This window comes from Gymnoscopelus braueri (assembly GCF_963280865.1).
Source record: "Gymnoscopelus braueri genome assembly, chromosome: 4".
NCBI classification, from domain to species: domain Eukaryota; kingdom Metazoa; phylum Chordata; class Actinopteri; order Myctophiformes; family Myctophidae; genus Gymnoscopelus; species Gymnoscopelus braueri.
This window is the reverse complement of record NC_137605.1, coordinates 5,429,252-5,453,936: the sequence shown is the minus strand read 5'-3', so window position 1 is coordinate 5,453,936 and position 24,685 is coordinate 5,429,252. Positions and strand designations below refer to the sequence as shown.

Here is a 24,685-nt window from a genome sequence, read left to right as displayed (position 1 = left end):
CATAAATACAAATATATATAAATGTACAAAAATAGGGATTCCAGGTTTAATGTGTTTAACACAATGTTCAGTCTGAGGGGGGCAAAACATATCCCCACTGTCCATACAAATGAATGGGGTGGGGGGGGGGATCAAAAGCAGAGGCATGGACACCCCCCACCGCCCCCAGCAAACTGAGCCGTGATTAAATGATTATGATTAAAGTTCTCAGTCGCCACGACTTGATTTCAGTCATTTGGATTCCATAAACATCAGCATGTCTTCTATGGAAGCATGTCATGCACCGGAAATAAGCGATCTACAAGCTTAGAACGCGTCGCAGCTTGTAGATAAGCTATTTGTGGTTATTCGCTATTTGTAAGAGTATTTGAAGTGGTCAAACTAGTAGAATACATGTTCAATCTTCCCAAAGAATCCTAATAATCCCAGATAATACATAAAGCAAAAGGTGAACTGGTTGGCTGTATGGCTACCAAAACATCATAATTCGACATTAACACAGCGGTAGTGTGTGTGTGGGGAGGGGGGCGGTGCTCCTGGGCCTAACAACATTTTTCAGTTGTGAGATCTTATTTTGCTTTAATCCTGTACTCAAAGTTGAACCGACTCTACCTGAAGAGTTCGTCTGTGTCGTCGTCCAGTCCCGAGCTAGCAGACGTCCCAGGCTTCTCGTACGCCGTCGGCAGCAGCAAGGAGGAGTCTCCCAGGTTCACTGTCCCGCCAAGATCTGGGTCCTCAAACAGCTTCACATCACCTGTTCAAAGACAAACAGCTTCACATCACCTGTTCAAAGACAAACAGCTTCACATCACCTGTTCAAAGACAGTGTTTAGCTCAAAAGAACCTAATATGTGCTGACATAATGTGTTGTGGGTAAATCTCATCCTGCCGTACGTACACCATGAAAACCACTTTAAAACTGGTGTCCCTATTTAGGCATTTCATTAACCCATTAAGACCTGAGGCGATTCTTAAAAATATTCTAAATCCTAACAGTTTTTGAAAAGAAAAAAAAAAAAGTTTCAAGATTTTTCAAAAATAGCAGATATACAAGCTCATAGCGCGGCACTCGGTGCCGCGCTATGAGCTTGTATATCTGCTATTTTTGAATAGCCAAAGAAATCTAAAGTGACACAGATGCGTTCCAGGTCTTTATGGGTTAAGTAGCTAATCTCACAACGTGTCACAATGCGATGCTCTAAGATGATCTAAGCTTGTAGATCTGCTATTTTAACGATTATATATTTTTTAAACATGTCTGGAACACAGCAATCAATGCATTGATATGAAAAAGAAAATGTACTTTGTAATTTTGAATACTTGTCCCCTGCCCAACAGCCACCTTTTGGTTCTTTTTTTTTTTACTGTTGTGTCAACCCAGTGGCTCACCGGGTAGAGAGCTACTATTAAGCTCAGGCCAGGGTTCTAGGCTCTTTGCTGCAGTCCTTCCCCAGCTCTCTCTCCTTAAGTTGTTTCCTGTCTCTCTATCACTGTAACTAATAAATAATAACAATAATAATGTAAAAATGCCTAAAAGATTTATCCGTAGAACACTTTCTTTGTTACTGTTGAACTTAAGGGAGAAAACGCACCAAGCAAAGGCAAGTTGTTTCCATTCGAGTTTCATGCAGTAACTCCTCTTAACCAGTAGGTGTCCTACCTGACCACAGGATCTCAATAGAGCAGCTAGACCAAATACATAAATGTACTAACATGCTTTACCATGTAGATTGTAATAATAATACTAGCTTCATTCATTTAAAAAAAGTTATGGATTGCAGCTTTAATTTAATCATTTAAGCATTTAGAGGTTAGTTATAGGTGTTAGGGTTAGAGTTTTCCCTTGTGTATACTTAGTTGTGCGGCGGTGTCACACACCAAAAAAGAGCCGATCTACAAGCTCACAACGTGCCGCAGCGCAACACGCTGTGAGCTTGTACATTTCCCAGCTATTTTCAATGCTGTCCTAAAATGTTGATGTCCTCACAAGTAAAGTAAAACAAACGTGTGTGTGTGTGTGTGTGTGTGTGTGTGTGACTGTGTGTGTGTGTGTGTGTGTGTGTGTGGGGGTCAATGTTTCACTCACCGTCCTTGGTTGTAAATGTAAATAAGTCTGTATCTGCTGTGTCATCGTCAGTGAACAGCGACACTTTCTTTGCAGGTTGAGGTTTAGGTTTGGGCTGAACAGGAGGCTTCTGAACAGGCTTTTTGCTCCTGGTTGGAAGAGTGACACACCATGATGAGGCAGCACACTAAGTACGCAATATACAGACAGTTTCACACTCAAAGCTGCACTATGTCACTTGTAACTTTCCTGCGCCCAAGTGGAGCTTACTATGAAACCCTGCTCGGCTTGTGTGTGTCTGTCTATCTGCAGCCGCCAGAGTGCACTACAGTGGCTGAAATATAACACACACACACACACACACACACACACACACACACACACACACACACACACACACACACACACACACACACACACACACACACACACACACACACACACACACACACACACACACACACACACACACACACAGTGAAATAGCACGGATTGACAAACGGTAATTCCGTGCATAGATGACTAGGAACTCCGAAACTCCGTGCATAGGAGAACCATATCCCCCCCATTAACTTCAATACGAGGCGGAGGCAGTCACGTGACTTTCTCTCTACGCTCTCCCCATCACAGTGAAATAACACGGATTACAAGTCCGTAAATACACAATATTTTCGAGCTGCGTTCGCTTCCAGCGTTCGCGTGTCTTACTTGTATTAACATACTTTACCATACAGATTGGACAAAATACAAATGTATTTTTAACTTTATAGAGCTTTAAGCCCTATATTATAGTTTATCGGACGATGGTGTCGCCCAAAAAATGGCAAAACATTGCAGATCTACAAGCTCGCAAGGAGCTTGTATCCTTGACCCCCTTGAGAGCTGAAACGTTTTTAAAAAGTTGAAAATGTTCGCTAGGGCTGGGCAATTAACGGTATGTTAGGGGCTGGTAGGGGTTAAGTGTCTTTCTCAGGAACACTCTGATACATAGACCAGGGCCGGGAGGTGAACCAGTGGCCTTCTGATTACCAGAGCCACTCTACCCACTAAGCCACTGCTTTCTAATTTTTTTACATCAGCTAATCGATTTTCTGAAACATTTGGAAACGGCTTTAAATATTGTGGGGAAAAAATGAATAATTTGGAAAAAAAATGTGCACCAATCTTCTCTTATCTCTTAGGGCAAGGACCCCCAACATGATATGTATTTGGCCGTGGACCCTCATCTGATTTTTTTTGTGCCAGGGACCCCCAGAAGATAAGATTTGTGTTAAAAAATTCAAAATGATTAAAAAAAATACTTTAAAAAAACACTTAAAACAAAAAATAAAAAATAGCACATGTACAAGCTCGCAGTGGGTCACAAAGTGACGCGCTGTGAGCTTGTACATCTGCTATTTTTGAGAACCACTGTTCTAAATCCTACGAGTTTTCTGAAAAAATTATGTTTTATATATATATATCTATATATATATATATATATATATATATATATATATATATATATATATATCTATATATATATATATATATATATATATATAAAATCAATGGGATTTAGTCACTTTTTTTTCTTGGTGTTTCCTAGCGGTCCCAGATAGGCCTCGTCGTCATCATCATCATCATCGTCGTCCTCCTCCTCCTCCTCATCATCTTCCTCCTTGTGTTCCGTCTCACAAACCTTCCTCCTCGGTTGGGGAGCCGCGTCTTTCCTTGCGGCAGCCTCACCATCGCCCTGGAAGAAGTTGACTTCTTCTTCTTCTGGCTCCTCTCCCAGGAGGACATTCCTGCTTCTGATGTCTTCTTCAGTGGACTTAGCACCTGCAGTCAGGGATGGGAGGATGTAGTATAATATTTTAACTTTTATCGCAATGATTAATCAGAATCGGATTGTGAATTGCAAACAGTTTGGCCAGGATAATCATGCCACAATCTTTTCATATTGCCCCTATGCCTAATTTTTTAGTTTAGTTTAGTTAGTTTATTTTGATCCACATCAACAATTACACCAAACATAACCCACTATAAGCCAATGGTTCATGATGATTGATCAAAAAGGCATAGGCTGAAGCTCAAAGCTTATTTATGCCTATCCTTCCTTCATGTTGTTTTAACTTAGATACATCTTTTATAAAGTTCATATTATATGAACACTCAAAGTATTTCATAATTACATTCAAGATGTTACACTGATCGTAGTAATCGAACACTCGAAAATATACAATATATACACCCATTTCTTCATTCTTATACACATAATTACACCCGAATGCGTGCATATACTAATATACACCCATTCAAATATCATACCGTTATATACAATACAAATTTTATATTTATACAATATAAAATTATATAATTGTATAACTCAATATCCACCCGTTTCCTAGGCTGTGTGTTTTCCACTTCCTGTCGATTTGATCCAATGAAATCCAATGAAACTGGTCAGATGACCAATGATATCCAATGAAATCGACAGGAAGTGGAAAACACACAGCCTAGGAAACAGGTGAATAGAGCATCGCAGTTGCGGCCACTTCCTGGTTCCACTGCAAAATAGTCAATGCATTTTTCCCATTGACATTTCCGAAAATATTGATATCAATTATTTTAAGCCTAGAATCAAGCCATCCAGGGTCCTGGTGAATCATGGCCATAAAACGTTTGATTCTGTGAAAAAACTTTTTTGAAAACGGCAAAACAAAGGGTATTTATTAAATATAGTATATCATATAATTAAATATAAAATAAAATAAATCACAGGAAAAAAAATGTTATGGTCATGATTCACCAGGACCCTGGATGGCTTGATTCTAGGCTTAAATTAATTGATATAAATATTTTTGGAAATGTCAATGGGAAAAATGCATTGAGTATTTTGAAGTGGAACCAGGAAGTGGGCGGGAACTGCGATGCTCTATAGAGTTTATCTTTGCTGTCGAGAAGAAAATATCTTTGCTGTCGAGACTTTCGGTAAATGGGAAAAAGACCCCGTGTTCCAATGGATCCAATGTAGTCATTATTTAGTCAGCTCTTAGCTCTTGAGAATTACTTTTCATTGGTTAAATATTTATAAAAACAAACACTTTCAAAATATTCCAAAAGTAGCAAAACATAGCCAATATACAACCTAAATAAAACGTGTCTTGATGCGACACTTTGTGAGCTTGTAGATCGGCAATTTTTTGCTACTTTTGCGTGACACCGTTGTACGACGAAGTAGGGCATTGATTTACCAAAACCATTTTTTACTAAAAAGAAAGTTGAACTATGGACGTACAGGGTTGCTGCCCGACAGCGACAATACAATATCAGAGAGGTGTGTGTGATGTCTTGCCTAAGAACTCCAGGACCGCTGAGCATGCAGCGAGCGTGGGGTGGCTGGCGATGAACCGGAGCAGCTCGTCGAAGGACGCTCGGCGCTCTCGGATGTCCGACTCGCCCACAAACAGAGCCTTGCGTGGCATGGCTGGCATGGGGATGTGGGGGTACTGGGCCACCAGCCTGGAGTGAACCTCGTCTATTTCACTGTAGCTCTTTGAAACCTTAAAAAAAAAAAAGGCAATATAGTATTAGTGGCAATAATTAGCATTGACATTCGGGGCACCACAACATTTCATCAATTTGCCCTCAAACTCTAAACGTTGTCCTTTTAGAATTAAAGGTGTGATTTACACTTGAAAAGCATTCATCTCAATTCGCGAGCTAATACACAGGTAGCTGCAGATTAAACACGTAAGACATATTGTATACTTCACTGAATAGCCGTACAACAGTATCGCACAACAATATCGCACAACAATATTAAAAACAGCCGATCTGCTGATGTTTTTGAAACATTTTGACTTCCCCTTTGTAATATTTTTCTTTGAAAATGTTAGCCTACATTGACATGGCATGAATAGGGATGCCAGGTTTAAATTATTTAGCCGATTTAACCCTGTATTGTATTCTCGGGGGAACATTCGTCAGAAATAGCCGGCTTATACGATTGTAGATCTGGCGACGAGATTTGGTGTAGAAGGATAGACCAGGTACAGAACAACTCAGGTGTAGGGGAGGAAAAGAGCACATAAAGTACAGAGTGAAAGGCTAAGTTTGCCAAGTACTGACGGTTTTAAATGTCTGAAAATACACAATAACATGAATCCAACAATCACTGATGACAGTGCTGTCAAACAAGTCTATCTATGAAGCCATCTATGAAATATATACGAAAAAAGTTTAATCTGCAACACAATTTTATGTAATGTAGTGGGTGGGGGGGGGGGTTCTCAACCCAGGGGGGTCCCCAAACTATTTAGGGGGGGTCCCGAGAGGACAGTGAAGTGACAATTTAAGGACTTTTAAGACCTTTTTAATACCTAAACAAAAAAAAAAGACCATTACTGCATCAAAAGTAATCAACAAACTACATTATAAAAACTGGTCAAACATTGGCCAAATTGTCAAATCCTATAAGAAAGAAGCAAAAACTGTGATAATAGCCGATCTACAAGCTCACTGCTCTTTTCACAATATTTATCTGTGGAACCGAGTCAAACTAAATTAAATGCCTCAACTCCGACAATTCAAAGTGCTTGTCAGGGTGGGGGGGGGGGGGGGGGGGTCACGGGCCTGAAAAGGTTGAGAACCATTGAGCTAAGGGGTCCTTGGGCGTCGTGTTTTGAGGTTCCCTTTACCACCAGCTGCACCGTGTCTCCTGGTTTATGTCTCGGGGACTTGAAGGCTGCCAGTCTGGTCACCACGATGATCTGGTACTCCACATGGCCCGTCATCATGGCACCTCGCACCTCTTGGTAGAGGGGCACCTGCAGGTCCACGCCTGTGGCCTCATTCTGCAGCGGCCTGCAGGGGGGGCGTGAGAGATCCAGCAACGGTGATGGAGCTGTGACAGAGTGTGTGTGTGTGTGTGTGTGTGTGTGTGTGTGTGTGTGTGTGTGTGTGTGTGTGTGTGTGTGTGTGTGTGTGTGTGTGTGTGTGTGTGTGTGTGTATATATATATGGTTTACGAAAAGATTCAGGTTAGGGTTAATATTAGACATTTAGAGGTTAGGTTTAGTGGTTGGGGTTAGTTATTATGCCTGCTTTATATTTAGCTGCACACCGATGTAACACACCGTAAATAGAGGATTTGGGACTACAAGCTTGAGCTTGTAGATCTGTTATTTTCACATCATTTTCATCAAACCATTCAGTGACCCCTCGTGCCCTGTGGATGGGAGCATTGTCATCCTGGAAGAGATATAGCCTGGCATGGCCAGACTAATATCACTGTGTAGATATTAGTCTGGAATCTCTGTGTGTGGAACCTGCATTTGCGAGGGGCAAATTCCAAAAATGCCTCTGGTGATAAACTCGCCCTATATTTGCATACTGGGCCCTGATTGGTCCCTCACAACTTCGGAGGGAGAGAAATACAATCTCTATTGAGAGGGGCCAGACCTAATCTGCCACGGCAATTTATTTTGCAATGGCAGATTCGTCTGGAACCAGGCTAGAAGAGATACTCCTGTGCTGTCAGGATAGAGATTATTTGAAGTGATCATTCCCTCTTTCCTTGAGGGGGTTCCAAATGGCCCCTATATTACAGGCGACCTGTAACTCCGAGTATAAATGGAACCAAATGGACCCAAGAAGGGTCCGATTTTTACACGCCAAGAGTTATGGGGATCCTTGAAATTTAAAAGTTTGAGAAAACACAGCTCTAAGGGGACAAATTATAATGCCACCAAGAATACCTCTACGAAAATGCATCAAGTCAGTGTTATATGTTCGTGTTTTGCAATGTATGGAATATCAGCCATTCTAGTGCACAATGGGTGGAATATCAGCCAGTAGGGCTATAGAGTGCCTGTTGTGTCTGTCTTTTAAGTTGCAAACCCAATAGATCAGTAGCTACAGAGATCCTATCCCAGTATGACATATCTACAGACTTGGTCACAATCTCCAAATAGTCACTGAAATTCCGCCTGTAAAGCCTGTACTTCTCCAAACATGTACAAATGCAATATATTAAGTGTTGACCAGGTAGCCACGGATATTAACTCGCCATTCGGAACATGTGTGCACTGTATTAGTCCGTATTTGCCATGAATTGTGTGTTAATCCCGTCTGTATCTGAACGCCGTTGTAGTTCCCCGCTTAAATCAAGTGTAATACCGGCTTTCACCTGATGCGCCCCGGCACTACACCCTTTGAGGAATGACTATTTGGGGATTGTGACCAAGACTGTCACAGATATGCAAATGTCAGACTCAAAAAGAACTCTATGGTAGTCTTGACCCAATTGGCTAGATCAACGCAAAACTAGGAGTCCCTGATGCAGCTTGCTTGACTAGGTTAGTGTGCCAAAGTGCCTTCTTTTGTGGAGTTTGCAGTAGCCTTAGCCATGGTTCACATGACGCTCGTCTGTCACAAGCGTCATGGAACAACTTGTTCCTGGTTTTCGATTGTTTTACATTCACAACTGCTACATCTTCATAAACGCTCAGATTTCAAATATAAAGTGCTGACCCCCAAGCCACGGATGTAACAAGTTGAGCCGCAAAAGGTCTAAGTACCTGTATATTCCTATATTCCTATAATTCCTATATTAGATACATTTTCTCCGATGCTTCCAACAATGCGCCATTACTGGTTGGGAGGTGTATTGCACTCTGATACATTACAAAAACATTAAATAAATAATAGAAAATGGCCGCCAATCGGATTAAAAAGCTTTTTATTGAACAATACGGGAGATACGGGTACGTATCGCGGTCCGGCTCAACTTGTTACACCCGTGGCTCGGGGGTAAGCACTTTATATTTGAAATTTGAACGTTTATGTACATGTGAGAGTTGTATATGTAAGAAAATCAAAAACCAGGAACAAGTGGGTCCATGACTGTCATGTTATGACAGTCATGTTTCAGGGCTACTACAGTAGCCTGTGCACAATGCACTGCGAAAGACGTGTCGAAAATGAACCATGCATGTTTTCCATTTTAATGTACTATTTTGGACCGACGCACATCTTCCACGATGGACTTTACCACGCAAGCTGAACAAAAAACCGTATGATCTGTGTTGAAAACCGTTTGTAAACGTTTTCTCTAAGTCAACACAAGTTTTTTTTTACTGCAACACACCAAAGAGCTCGATCGGAGCGCGGATCTTTCCGAACAAAATATGAAAGTGATCTTACAAAGTTGCTTCAGTTTGTTGTGGTGACTCCTACCTGTTTGTTACCAGTCCGTCTGGCATGACGTCCACTGTCTGACTGGTGCAGCTGGTTCTTGTTTATTTAATAATATCCAATGTGCTTCTTCTTTTAGATCACGTTACAGTCATGATACAGTACGATCACGAGATAAACACGACAGAAGAAAACGGTCATAAAAAAAAAACACACTTGGTTTAGTCTCAGTCTCAGGCTCCGCCCACAAGGTTTAGCCACCAAGCGTCAAACTCGACCTACTTTTTATTCAGTGGTGGGGGAAAAAAGTACATTTTTTACTTACAGATCTAACTAACAGATCTGTTGTGTGACTTGTGTTGTTTTAATCATCTCAGCTCAATGGTCCTCAAACTTAAAATGTGGGCACTTGGAAGAGAGGGCACTTTGGGGGGAGAAGAGTGGGCATTAGATAAGAGACGGCACCTGAAAGAGTGGGCACCTAAACGGGAATACTTGGAAGTCTTAGGATTTGTGTCAGCAGAAAGTGTTGTTTTGTGTGTCTGTCATGCATTTCTGTGATAAAAGGCTATTTTTATTTACTTATTTCAGTTTTTCAACTTTGGCTCCATTTTCAGGTATTTGACCATTAATATTTTTTTTTGCCAAAATTATTAAAAATGGTGCCCAGATTTCTCCAGTGCCCACCTTTCCTGTAGTCTGTCTGTCTGTCTGTCTGTCTGTCTGTCTGTCTGTCTGTCTGTCTGTCTGTCTGTCTGTCTGTCTGTCTGTCTGTCTGTCTGTCTGTCTCTCTCTCTCTCTCTCTCTCTCTCTCTCTCTCTCTCTCTCTCTCTCTCTCTCTCTCTCTCTCTCTCTCTCTCTCTCTCTCCGGTGACAGTTACACACCTCCTCCACCAGGTGGCGAAATGCATTAAGGAACAGTGTCTGAATCCTTTCACTGCGCATGCTTGAACCACGTTGATCCGGAAGTAAGCGAGTGTAGTTTTTTCACGGTGCTGCTGAGCAACAAAGAGGAAAGAGCGTGGTGGTGAAACATGTCTCATACACGAGTGAAAACAGAGTCTCTACGGCTGTCGATACATAAACAGCTGACTTCGGTGGGAGAGGAGATATTGCGTGTTTTGGAGAAACAGCAAAGTGATGTGTGTAGTGTGAAGCTTAATGTCAGAGTGTTTGTGTTGGAGCGCCTCAGTGTGGCGGCAGAGTTCATGTGCAACCTCTTCCAGAGAGAGATAGAGACACTAGAAACCCTGCTGGAGAAACACGACAAACTGCTGGACGTGATTTTACAGCCATTCATCAAACTCCACAGAGCAGGTTGGTTAAGCTGCTTTTCAAACACATAATGTTTACACATGTTGAACTAGTTCTTCTGGTCCATAGCGTTCGAGATTTTCTATGACGATCTGCTGCGACGTGTGTCTGTTTACTTTGTAATGAGACCAGATGGTCTGCCGACTGCGTCTGCTGTCGTCCTAGTTAGTTACAGCTGAACACGGTGAATTTGGGTGAAAGAACGAATACCATAATAATTAGTTTTTCTGTCTTCTGTGCAATTTGTATTTCTTTATTGCACTGCTGGTAAGCTTGTATTATTTTGTATTGTCTTTATTGAATTTTTATTGTATGCTATTTAATGACCCCTTCCATCAAGGAAAGGGTACTTTCAAATATACCTGCTGGCTTCTTCCCTTTCTAGCACAATAACTAGTTTTCTTTGGATATTTGACTTTGACTTTGACTTTATTAATTCATGCTTGCAGTGGAGCCAAGGCCCCACTGAAAAAACTGCAGAACTTTACATTTGATGCATGATAATAATAATAATAATAAAAATAGATTAAAAACACAAAATTATACAGGTTAAAACATTTTCAGGGCAGCAGAGCATGGTCATGTATGCAGTTCAGGTGGCCATACTGTGTTTTTGTGCAGCTAAATAGTGTCATTATATAGCCTGACTGCAGTGTGCACTGTTGAATTGGTCAGCCTGTTGGTCTTGGCCTTGGGTTCAGCCAGCTTGTGTTGGTTCCTCAAAGTCCTGGCAGTGCAGCTGCCTCGTGTTGGAGGTCATGCAGAGGGTGTTGCTCATCGTGCATGTCCTTGACCATCTTCACTGCAGCCTCCTCCCTCCTGCTCTGGAGTGATGGTAGGGGTTGTGAGATGTTACCAGCTCTCCTTTTGATGATTTTACAGGCATGTGTCTGGACTCGCTCTAGCTCTGCCTGTTGTTTCTTAGAGCAGCCCACTAGGAGCACTGAGCTGTATTCCAGACACGGCCTGATGAGAGTGGTGTAGATGGTGACGAGGTCATCTGCAGGTAGTCCGTGTCTCGCCATAACCGTGAGATAGTGCAGCCGCTTGGAGGCAGTTTTTATTGCATTTTCAATGTGCACATCTCCAGTCAGGTTTTGGTCAAGGTGGTATCCTAGATATGTGTTGTTTTTCTATTTTATATTACAATGTGCTAATCAAAACGAATGGGGTGTTAAAGTGGTTAATGATGACTCGTGTTTCGTAAACGACACCAGTCAGACAGCATTCCACAGAGATCCCCGGCACAAAACATTCCATGTGGAATTGTCCCATTTTGGTCCCAATTCTCTCTGTCCCTTTGATCAGGGGTAAGACACATTTTAGATTGATGTTGATGTGTGCACAACCATGGACCCTATATTATGGATTGTGGGGTCAAGTATTCCGCACCGGCGGGGCGAGTGTTCTGGGCAAGCGTTTCGCAAGCGTTTCGCTGTTAATAACAAGGTAACTGTTTTTCCTTTGTCAAATATGAAATTGTTTTATCAAATGTAGAACAATAAAACAAAATATATAAACAATATAAAGACTGACCTAAAAATAAATATGTATTCTACATATATGTAAACTCAACTGATTATCTATGAGCCACTTCCGAACGACATAGATTGAATGATTGATTGTATTTGGTGACATAAAAAAAAGAGCACAAAAGCACTTTCCGATATACAGTCAATTAGAGATGCACGATTATGAAATTATGACCGATATCCGATTACCGATTATTTGCTGGGTCATATCGGCCGATACCGATCCGATACCGATATATTATATATTATATTTATATTGAGCTCATTGCTGATTTTTTTATTTTAATTTGTTTTACTGGTGAAAGTTGATGGTAAACCCCCCTCTCCACTAACCCTACTGTGATGAAAGATATTTATGGAATAAATACATTAATTATATATTCTTCCAAGTAATAAACTTAACTATTACATCATTTTTGTATGCTATAAGCCATCACAGAATTCTTTGAAACTTTGTATAACACAAAACCAGTTATGTGGCCTATGGAACTAAGATCATTGAATCTAGTTTGTTATTAGTGTTATTCATATTGTCTGTTGCCTAAATTAATTAGCCTCTGCTCTAAACAATAAAGCCCCCCTTAGCTCTCCCAATCACAACTCCCTGGAGCCGTGTGTGTGTGTGTGTGTTAGGGCTGCAACTAACGATTAATTTAATAATCGATGAATCGGTCGATTATCTTAACGATTAATCGATTAATCGGATTATCGCACTTATTTAGCAATTACCTAATAATTTTGATTTTAGGTTGTTTAAGGCATGTTCTATCTAACAATAAAGAGAATACAGATGAATAATTAATTAAAAAGTACATAGTGGTGCATAAGTATCGGCCCGATAATTATCGGTCCGATATTAGGAATTATGACGTCATCCCGATAGACCCGATAAAATTATTTATCCCGATAATTTACCCCGATATATATATATATATACACTGTATTTTTTGGGGTAAAAAAAGAAAAAAATGCTGCGGTGTGGGTGGATTGGGATGAGGGGCGCTTGTTTTTCACTCGGCTCCTCCCGTTTCGCCAGTACTGTGGTATTAGTGGTTTAGGAAGAGGGGAGTTTTTCACAAATCCAGCGCTCCCTAACTCATGCCTGGCTGTGACGTAAATGGTGTGCTGCCGGCAAGTGAAGCCAGGATAGTAAACAAACATGGCGTCGGTAGTATGGGACTATTTCAAAGTTTCAGAGTTAGATAGTTCGCTTGCTATTTGTAACAAATGCGATGCGAAAGTTCCACGAGGAGGGAAAAAGGCAACGAGCTATAATACTTCCAACCTGATTAGTCACATGAAACATCGCCATCGCTGGGATGGTGTGTTAAAAGCGTACGAAGACGCCTGCGCTGCTAAACTAGCGGCGAATCCAAAGCCAGCTGCAAAGGCACCGGATCTTTTACCTATCGACGAGGCTTTTGAAAAAGGCAACAAGTTTGACCAGCCCTTCTCCCTCGTCGAAGATAAAGGATTCAGTCGGCTAGTTCATCATATGGAGCCCAGGTTTATCATTCCAAGCCGCCGCTACTTTTCAGACGAGTGTTTACCAGCCAAGTATAATGAGATCGCCACACTCCTTCATACTCTGATAGATAACGATATACGGGACATAAGTTTCACCACGGACATATGGACGAGTGATGTTAGCCCCGTTAGCATGCTAGGTCTGACGGCGCAGTGGCTGGACAAAGACTACAAACTGTACAGAGCGGTGTTGCATTCTCAGGAGCTACCAGGTTCACACACTGCCGATATGATCCGTGAGGCTTTTGAAGCCATGCTTCAGCAATGGAACATTAGTAAAGAGATGGTCCATGTTGTCCTAAGAGACAACGCACGTAATATGGCGAAGGCTTTTGTTGAAGTCGATAGCCTGGGCTGCATGGCCCACACTTTACAGTTGGCCGTGAATGAGGCTGTGCTTAGCCAAAGAGCTGTGTCTGACTGTGTTGCCATCGGGCGGAAGATAGTTGGACATTTTAAACACTCCCAAGTAGCATCCACTGCCCTGGAAAAGTTACAGGCAAACCTGCGAAAGGGAACAACCACTACTACTACCACCACCACCAGTACACGACTCCAACAGGACGTGGCCACACGTTGGAACAGTACATTTTACATGCTTAAGAGTCTGGTGGCGCAGAAGCAAGCTATTGCAGCTTATGCAGTAGAATACAAGTTACCAGCAACACTCAACTCCCACCAATGGGCCCTGGTTGAAAACATGTTGACCATCCTCGATCCGTGTGAAGAGCTGACTAGAAACATTAGCAAAGCTACAGCCACAACGGCAGACGTAATCCCCTCCATCCAAGCCTTAACGCGCCTGCTAAAACAAACTGTTCCAACAGACCACGGAGTTAAAACTTCAAAGGAGACCCTGTTAAAAGCAGTCCAAACGCGTTTTGGTGACATCGAGGAAAAGCCCTTGTATTATCTCTCAACTATATTGGACCCGAGGTACAAGGACCGCTACTTCACCCTTGCATCAAAACGGCAAGCTACAGAAATGCTGCGGGAACAGCTGCACAGCATCGTCGACCGCCGTGCCACAGACACCCCCGGCCCCCAGCCAGACGAGCCACCGGCAAAGAGAAGCAGGGGAGACGAGAACAACAAGTCCTTCATGGGCATGTTTGAGGCAATCCTCGAAGAAAATACAGATGCTGCAACTGAACACCAGAAATACAGCAGAGTGGATACGAACGTAAGTGTATATATTGTATTTGAATTGTTTTATGAACACAATGTAAGTTATGTTAGAAATGGAACCGGATATTCAGAACATCATCATAATTAGATTTTGTTCTTCTTCGGTGTTTTGTTTTTTACTGAAAGCTCCAGTCATATCTGTCGGAGGCCACGCTTCCCATGAACCTTTGCCCGCTGGAATACTGGAGAAGCAACCAGTCCCGTTACGAGTGCCTGGCCCAACTTGCTCGTAAATATCTGTCGGCTCCTTGCACTAGCGTTGACAGCGAGCGTTTGTTTTCTGCTGCTGGACACGTGATGACCGAGAAAAGAAACCGACTCGCATGCGACAAGGCAGAGATTCTGCTCTTCGTCAAAAAAAATCTCCCTCTGATCAAGCCAGAATTTAAAAAAAAGTAGAACGAATAGCTAGCTACCTGCTCTAAAAGAAGCTAAAGTAACAATGCAGGATCAAATGTGAATCTCTCTCTGAGAAAAAAAAAGAGGACAATTGAAACCTCATGCTTTTGTGAAAAACGGGTCATTAAAAAAGTCATTAATCCTTATCCTTTGTTCTGTAAAATGACTGTTTGTTACTGTGTGGAATGCACTTTTTCAGTTTGTGTTTACATATACATGTCTAACTTGTTTCAGAATCAGTACCTTATTTTTTGTTACTGTGAGGAATGCACATTTTCAGTTTGTTTACAGAGACTGATTTTACTTGTCAGTATTTCATTTGAATCCTTATGCAAAGATTTGCACTTTTGCAGCATCCCTTCTAGAGGAAGGCAAATGGCAAATGTTTACATTTTACAATCTATTTGACAGGTTGTCACATTTTTTTGTTTGATTTCTTTTGGCAAATGTTTGATAGGCTTGCTGTCCTATAAATGCCAGGTAATAGTTGTTTCCATTTGTTAATATGGACCACTCATTGCTAACTCATTGTTCAGGGAAACACATTGTCATTGTTCAGGGAAACACATTGTCATTGACATTGACTGATTGACTCAATTATATTTATTTGGAAAAATAAATATGGTCACTTTAATTGAAGTGTCAAAACGGTTCTTGGCTTTGTTTTGTTCATAGTAGTAATGCTGTCATTTGCTCACTACTAGTCTTTTTTTACCACCAGGTGTGCAAAAACTACAGGTACATTTAATATATATATATATTATATTATTATCGGTATCGGTATCGGTCTTGAGAAGCAGGAAGTTATCGGTATCGGTTTCAAAAAACCAATATCGTGCATCCCTAAAAGTACATGTTATACAATTTTGCTCAGCTGCTAATTAGGCTACAATAAATATTGATTTTTTTTCTGACTGCTTGATTTGATTAAAAAAAAACATATTTTAGGCTAAAGGGTAACAATACTCTTTTAAATGGATACAGGATAGCTGGGAACTAGGGACATCTGGCTAATTTAGTAATCGATTTTTAATTGATTCATCGTGTGTGTGTGTGTGTGTGTGTGTGTGTGTGTGTGTGTGTAATCGGATACAAACTAATCTTACCATAAATACAATCATTGTTTAGTTTATCACTATCTAACATTCTATAACATCAGCAGTGCGTTTAGGAGAGGGACAGCTTGCTTCGTACACTACACTACAGATTGTAGGACAACAGGATGTCAAAGACAGAAACATTACCAGCTGAGAGCTAATTTGTGCTCATTCTCTGTGGTTAAATACACAAGCAGCTTGCTTGTTCTAAAGCGGCCGCTGGTTGCACTCGAGTCGAGTAACGAGTGTTTGTTACGTCGATGTTAAATAACGAGGCAATGTACACATTCGTGTTGAAAATATATCCTCTGCAGTAGCACTACCCTAATCTAATTTAAGATGTACAACAAACCCTCTGACTGTTCTGGGTATGAATTATGGACGTGAAGAGTTTGTTTGCTGTTAGTTTGACTACTTGTCTCTGTTCACGCAGCAGCCTAGCCTAGCCTGCTGCTCAGTGCTCTGTCTGAGAGACACGGCATGCAGAGTGTGTGGAGGGGGGAGGGGCTACAGCTGACTCTTAAAGAGACAGAGACAGGCAGACAGACTGCTCTCGGTCATTTTATTATTGCTTCTCAATATCGGTGAATTTAATCGGGTTTATTTTGAGATCGGTTCGATACTGATATGGCATTTTAGGGCAGATATCGGCCGATTCCGATACGTTACCGATTATATCGTGCATCTCTACAGTCAATGCATCCCCGAGGATGAAAACACAATAAAGCCTGAGGGCTTATTTGCATTGCGGTCCTCTCTGGAAACAAAGTGAAAATACTGGAGCACTCAAGTTAATTCTAGAGCCCGACCGATACATCGGTGAGGCCGATGTATCGGTCATTTTTGACCCCGATTCGGACAAAGGTCATTATTTCCCCCGATGGTCCGATGTTTTTGTCATTAACATTTTCACTGATTGTGCAATTGCTGCGCAGCTGCGGTAAAGGTGTGACTATTTATTTATATGTTACAATCTCTCAATAATACTGACAGAGATTATCTATCACTACAATGCCTTCCAGAGAGACCTATGAGCTCAATGAATTAATAAATGATATGAATGCCTCGATGTGAGCCTTGTTAATTTATGGATCACGCAAACGGTTAGGTAGCTGATTTTTATGGGCATACTACAATCTTCTAATCTAGGCTACTTGTATATCGCTAAATAAATATATATTAATAACGTCTGTCTGAGACATTAACTTAACATCCCCACGCTGTTTCTGAGCGGAGGAGGTGAATCTTGCTAGTCACGGTGAATATCAAAACGCTCGCCCCCAAAAAGTCGCCCGGGCCAAATCCGACAGTATTCTGCTGGTATTCCTAAACGTAACCTCAGTAAACTATGCCAAAACCTAACCTTATTCCTAAACGTAACCTCAGTCAAACTAGGCCCTGTAGGGTGATTTGTAGCAGGTTTTCTGAGGGTGGCCAATCCAACTCCACTTTCTCTTTCGGATTTGTAGGTCAATGGGATCCTGACTTTTCCACAGGTCCACATTGCTTACTTTGTCTCTCCACCAAATGTGTAGCATTCTCTTGGTGGTGTTGATGAATGTTTGCATCCTGTGTGTTGTGTGTTTTGTTGTCCTCCAAGTCTCAGATCTTTTTTAAAATAAAGGACTCACTCACCCTCGTTTTCTTGAACTCTCTTGGAACTATGCCAGTTTTTTATACTCAAAATGATGTGTTTCTGTTCTCAGACCAGGATGTTCATTTTGACAGCACATTTTGATTTGGTTTAGTCATAGTCTTTTGAATAAAATTTCATTTAGTTTTAGTCATATTTTAGTCATCTGAAAAGTCTAGTTTTAGTCTACTATTAAGATTTTAGTCGACTAAATATCCTAAGATCTTAGTCGACTAAATCTACAGTTTATAAAAATGTATATTAGCGGGCTTTGATGGCAGCGTAATGGCTGATTTTACACTTGAAGGCATGCTGTAAATAGCCGATCTACAAGCTCGTGCTGCGATGTGTTGTGAGCTTGTAGATCTGCTATTTCCTGATTATTGTCTTTTAGTTCTACGGGATCTCTTCTCCACGAGTCCTTCCCTAACATTTTAGTTTAGTTTTTATTTGTTAACTAAATTGTCAATATATTTAGTCTTAGTCTAAAGTCTAAAGTCTAAGTCTAGTTCATCACAGCTTAGTTTTTATTTAGTTGTCGTCAGTGAAAAAAGGTAGTTGTGAGTTTTTTGTCATTTTTAGTCAACTAAATGCACACTGGTCTACAAAATGTCCAGCTGGGTCAAAAAACTAGCCAGCGGAGTGCACGCAGATGTTTTTATTATTACTTTATTGTTAACATTACTTCCATGAGTGTCTTTCTCCAGATGAAAAACTATTACTTTAGATAGGACACCTAGATAGGACACCTAGGGCAAATACGTACACTTTTAGCTCTATAAAAGACCTCCCAGGTTGGGTGTCTACCTCCTTCTCAGAGGAGGTCCTTGGTTGTGTGATTATAAATGTTTCCTCATAATACAAATAAAAAACATGGGAAACGGTTGTGGTTAAATATCTGTCAAATGATCAAATTCGAAGGGAAATAATACTAAGTAAACACAATTTTAATATGAACCTTTGAATCATTTTGTATATTGTGACCAATATATGTGTTCTTAACCCATTAAGACCTGGAACTGTGTCATTTTTAGATTTGAGCTAAAAAGTGCGCTACGAGCTTGTAGATCTGCTATTTTTAAAAATTCCTGAAAATGTGTGCAAATCTTTGAATATATATATTTTAAAGCGAACATTTTTAACTCAAATTTTTGCTTCTGGGGGGTCCCTGGAACCAAATATTTTGAGATGGGGGTCCGCGGCCAAATACATACCATTTTGGGAGTGCTTGACATTAAAAAGATTGAGCACCACTGATATAGAAACATATGTTTTTTCAGAATACTGCTGGGATTTAGGAGACATGTAGAATCGACTTCAGGTCGCAATGGGTTAAAGAAATAAGACAGACTCCTGACTTGAGCTTGGTGTTGCTTTCCTTTTGAGTGACATTCTGCAATGACATGACAAATGAAAGGTGTTCAATAATACACAATGTGAAAGGAATGAGGCTGCTTCTTATTATGGGCTATATCAACAGGGCGATCAGAAAGCAGTAGAAAAGCAGCCTGCTATGGAGGCTCTAATGCAGGGTTTCTCAAAGTGGGTGCCGTGGTACAATTCCTGGGGTGCCGCAAAATACTTTGATAATATTTGGAATTCATCAGTTTAACCACTTAAACTCTCCATACGGACCTGAGTTGCATTGTATTTGGTGCGTTCTTTTTTCCATCTACACCAAATCTCTTGTCAATGCTCCTCCCAGAATAGGGATGCTGGAGTGGTTAAACATTAAGTCTAAAGTAATTTTCAATCTGTCCTAATGGAAACGGATATTCTCTCATTCTGTATCTTAGGGGAGAAAGATTTACATAATCATACTGTGCCCTAATATGACATAAGTGTAAGGTTTTAGGGGGTGTCGTGGATGAAAATGTTACTTACAGGGGTGCCCTGAGACAAAACAAGTTAGAGAACCACTGCTCTAATGAACAGCCATTTGGCCGGCAGCCCACGCTGGTGGAACACCCTGCAGAAAATTATTATGAATCTTGGATTTTGTTTTTTCTTTGTCTGAGAAAAAGAATGTCTTGGGTATTGGAATAATAATGTGTGCATGAATCTCATTGTTCTTCATTCTTATTGCAGAATATTGTTTTATTTAATGCTTAATAGGTACAATATTTCTCCACGGTACACTAACCATTTCTCCCAAAGAACATGGATCGTTTTGGTTATAAGCCCACTTGTTTCTATGATGAAAGAGCAAGTTAAAATGTTACTAACTTTCCGTGGTTTTGTCGCCTTCGAGGACGCTATTGTTCAATGAGTTTCGGTTTGTTTCCAGTGGGAAGCGAGCGCACGGATGTAAATCCTGCCCACTACATTTGATTGGGTAAAGCGCGGCCTGCTTCCTGATCTGAAGGCCCGCCCACTTGTAGCCAATGTGCATAGGTTCTCAACGGGGCTCCCGACAGATTCAAGCACAGCTCTGAATCTGTTCTTGAGAGATTAGTGAATTACTAATGTCTTTGATAAATGAGGATAGACTGAATTGAGCATGTATTTACAGTGGAAGTTCCTCCAACTACTAGAGCTACAATAGGAAACATTGCATGGGAAATTTTAAAGTTAAAACATTTTTATGGATTTCATTACTTTTTTCTATTTAGACTTCCCGCAGCTCCCTGGGTATAAAGAGAAGGTTTCACCTGAACAGCAGAAGAGCCCCAGTCTGATCCAGGAGAAACCAGAGACTCCACAGATTAAAGAGAAACAAGGTGAAGATGATGATGAAAACAGGGAGACAGAGCCTGTAGCCGGCACCTCAACTCAACAAATGAAAACACAAACTGATGTAGAGGACTGTGGAGGATCACAAGCAACTAGTGATGACCAACTCCTCTCTTCATACTGTTCTGAATCTGGCACTGAAGACCGTGAGTGGGAGGGAACCGGGCAAAGTCCATCAACTTTAAACACACTGAAATCACACAAGACACAACATCTGAAAGGACAAAGATTGTCTTTGAGCAACAAGCTGTCCCAGGACCTGAAATCATCAAAACAAACTCACTTAATCAAGACTCACCAAGTGAATAAACCCTTTAGTTGCACAGTTTGTGGCAAAATGTTTAGTCAAAGGGGACATCTGAATTGCCACACAAGAATCCATACAGGGGAAAAGCCTTTTGCTTGTACAGTTTGTGGGAAAATGTATAAACGAAACAGAAGTCTGAAGGAGCACTCAACGATCCATACAGGGGAAAAGCCTTTAGCTTGTACAGTTTGTGACAAACACTTTAGTGTAAGGAATAGGTTACAAAATCACATGATCATTCATACAGGAAAACGCTATATATGTGACATTTGTGGCAAAGCTTTTGGTTATGTAGATTCCTTGAAACTTCATATGAGGACACATACAGGAGAAAGGCCCTTTACTTGTACAGTCTGTGGACACGGCTGTGTTAGTGCAAGTAATCTAAATAATCACATGATGATTCATACGGGGGAAAAGCCCTTTACCTGTGAAATGTGTAGCAAAGCCTTTAGTCATCGGTGTTATCTTAAAAATCATATGAAGACTCATACAGGAGAAAAGCCCTTTACCTGTACAGTGTGTGGGAAAGGCTTTTTTACACGGAATCATCTAAAAAGGCACATTTGGACTCATACAGGGGAAAAACCCTTTACCTGAGCAATTTGTGGCAAAGGCTGTAGTCAAAATAATGAATTAAAAACAAACATGAGAAGGCATACAGGAGAATCGCCCACAGGAGAAAAGCTTCTCATGTGACGAATGAAGTTATTTAGTCACAAGCCTTACTTAATATTTTTCATTGGTTCAATAGTTATAAAACCTACTTACACGTAACCACTTTCACTTAAAAAAAATGAACATTTTCACTTTTTTAAAAAAATCTACGGCGTGCATTTCTTTCATAAATGTATTTTTGAATCTCGTGAGTCACATGTTAGTTTGCTAACCTTTCAGGCACTCAGCAAGCCCTTTCAAGTGGCTTATATTTATGTATAGATTGTCATAAATGTATATTTATGAGTTGACTCACTGTGATCATCCAACAATGTATTTGAATGTTGAATCACTTCAATTGCATGGTATTTCACATTGTTTGTCTTCTCCTGGTACCTATTAATAATATAGAGACAGTATTATTAGCTTTTAATGTGATGACAGTTTGCAGTTGTTTTAATTTGGACTTGATCGCATCATACACCACTTAAACACACACTCAAAACCCACCTCTTTTTCAGATTCACATTCCCTACCTAATTCAATTCGACTCTGTACCTTTTATTTAGTTACTAGTTTTTAACTTTATAATAAATAAACCTCACTTCCTGTTGTCTTGACACAACACTGAGGAAGACCTATTGGGTTGAAACAAGTCCATTGCTCTGTCTGGGTGAAGCTAAAATAAATAAAACTAAATGTGAAAAGGACATTCATTGTGTAGTGGCTGTTTTCTCAGTTTCATGATATAGTTTAATCCGGAGTGTTGTGGGTGTTCTGCTTTGTAGTGCTTTCTTTCAATATCAAAAGTTGTCCCTTATCAAACATATTGTCAAACGCAATTTCTTTTATATGTTTTGTTAACTGAAAAAAATCATCAGTATGGAAATATTATTGAACAAGCCTAGTTATGGCAACACCAATAGAGGACACATATTCTCAACAGTCCAATGAGGTGACCTACAAGAATGAATGATAATATCAAATGATAACCAATCAGAACAGGGGGTGGAGCTACATTACACGAATGAAAGGCAAAGACGCTCTACTAAGAATTTACATAAACTGCCCACAAAGTTCGGAAACTTAACTCTGGTCGATTATATCTCCCCTATAATAATACCAATTGGTGTTGTGTTTTATATATTTTTTATCGTTGATTAGTCACCTTCACAACGAGGTACAGCTTGTAAGGATCGGAAGGTAAACGTGTGGGTAGCGCCCCCCCCCCCCCCCCCCCCCCCCCCCCCCCCAAAAAAAAATGCCAAAATCACCCAATATGCTTCTGATGGTAAACGCTCTAGTTTTGAGCGACCTGCGAGCACACACCTGCTGAGAGGTGTGTGCCAGTCACAGGTGTGTGACTGGCTGGCACCTGAACATGGGTCTTGCAACTTTGTTGAGTTTGTGTATGCTCCAAGCAGCAACACGGCCCCCATGGAAAGATCCCTTCAGGATAAGGCCCGTGCAATAGGGCAAGTGAGGCTGGTGTTCCGTTACACAGATTACGCATTATTTGGTGTCAGCCCTGGTACCATTTGCAGGCAGGTGTGTGCCAGTCACAGGTGTGACTTTTGACATCTGTCTTTGGTACCATTGTGCAAATCTTGCCTGTAAATCTCTGGAATAAAAACCTATGGTTCCTCAGTGAAGCAAGGGTGAGGAACAGGTCTTCTTGGGTTGTTGTCTTCCTTTGACTTCACCAGTCTCACAGAACTTGGTCCTAAGTTTGTAAATGGTGCCAGGGCTGACACCAAATAATGCTGCCAGTCTGCATAGCTTCCACTTGCCCTATTGTACAGGCCTTATCCTGAATGGACAATCGTGGCATCTTTCCATGGGGGCAGTGTTGCTGATTGGAGCATACACAAACTCAACAAAGTTGCAGAACCCATGCTCAGGCGCCAGTCAGTCACACACCTGTGACTGATTTTGAGTGATTAGGTGATTTTGGCAAATTCTTTGGGGGCGCTACCCACACGTTTAGCTGTGTTGCTCATTCCACGAAAGCCCGATCCTTACGAGCTGTGTCTCGTTGAAGATGACTAATCAACGATAAAAATGTAACTTAAGTTACTTAAGTAAAAGTATCAATACTGCAATAGATAGAAATATTCTGTTAGGGCGCGGTCCCACCAAAATATGGTTGTCCGCTTTCAGGACCCTCCCATGCAACAGCTACAACCAGTTGCTCTATCGCAAGCACCATGTCGCTTCCTGAGTCTTAGAACGGTCTGCCTGAGTCTTAGAACGGTCTGCCTGTGACTCAATTGGACCGAGGGGGTAAAGCAGCATAAACGCAAGGTGTGCGCGACATGCAGAAAGATGCGCAAGACCATGAATCTGTCCGGCGGGAACCAGCTAACTTCATTTTCAGCTCTTTTTTTTCATAAATCAACGCTATTAAACCCCCTTTACGTCTGTAAAAAAAATATGTAATCAATGAAAAGTATTAAAAAAGCGCCTCTGACAAAACCTCCCAACTCCATTGGATCCTCAAACTTTCCGTCAAACTATGGCAACTCCACCCCCTCTCCTCTCGGTGCAGCCATTACACACAGCATTGCGCAGTGAGCGCAGTGCTGTGTGGAGGAGCAGCAGATCAACAAACGATGACGACGCAGGGTTTTTTCCCCCGTAGTCTGTTAAAACTATGCAGCGTACCTGTCTATCAATCTTAGCACTGACGCTAATGTTATGAAAACAAGTAGTGTGTTAACAAGTGTTTAATGAGGAGAGCAATGTGACAAGAAATGAGTTCATCAGCAGGGATTGGAGCCATTGTCAGCTGATCGTACAAAACTCCTCCAGTAACTCCACTTGAGATGGATTTCTGTTCGGACAAAACTCCTAACTCCACTTTAGCTGGATTAGGGTAAAGTGGTGATAATATAATGACACATGCAAGTATCTGACAATATATAAAGTCACTATACCAACTTTGATGAGGCAGTATTGCTTTGTTTTAAGTACAGTATTTGAGTAAATGTACTTATGTAACCATGGCAGAAACATAACAGATCCGTAACTTCGACTACGCCACCTTTGGGAGTTT

The 24,685-nt window shown here is 41.0% G+C and overlaps 2 protein-coding genes across 3 annotated transcripts in view; one reads left to right on the top strand and one right to left on the bottom strand.

The window, feature by feature from the left end:
* hs1bp3 (HCLS1 binding protein 3) overlaps positions 1 to 9,424 on the bottom strand; it is a 259,964-nt gene extending 250,540 nt beyond the window's left edge. For both annotated transcript variants that reach the window (XR_013933024.1, XM_080426378.1), the window contains exons 1-6: positions 9,286 to 9,424; positions 6,748 to 6,913; positions 5,403 to 5,610; positions 3,631 to 3,886; positions 2,087 to 2,214; positions 613 to 754 (exon numbers count right to left, since the gene is read on the bottom strand). Coding sequence is in view for 1 of the 2 variants with exons in the window: in XM_080426378.1 (XP_080282504.1) it covers positions 613 to 754; positions 2,087 to 2,214; positions 3,631 to 3,886; positions 5,403 to 5,610; positions 6,748 to 6,913; positions 9,286 to 9,311 (926 nt within the window). In the remaining variant the exon portion in view is untranslated. The remainder of the gene's footprint in view (positions 1 to 612; positions 755 to 2,086; positions 2,215 to 3,630; positions 3,887 to 5,402; positions 5,611 to 6,747; positions 6,914 to 9,285) is intronic.
* Positions 9,425 to 10,273: 849 nt separating this feature from the next.
* Positions 10,274 to 23,679, top strand: LOC308084540 (uncharacterized protein; the record flags this gene model as incomplete). The annotated part of the gene is made up of 3 exons (XM_080427207.1): positions 10,274 to 10,560; positions 20,546 to 20,967; positions 23,641 to 23,679. The coding sequence occupies exons 1-3, from the start codon at positions 10,278 to 10,280 to the stop codon at positions 23,677 to 23,679; spliced, it is 744 nt and encodes a 247-aa protein (XP_080283333.1). The 5' UTR covers positions 10,274 to 10,277.
* Positions 23,680 to 24,685: the final 1,006 nt, after the last annotated feature.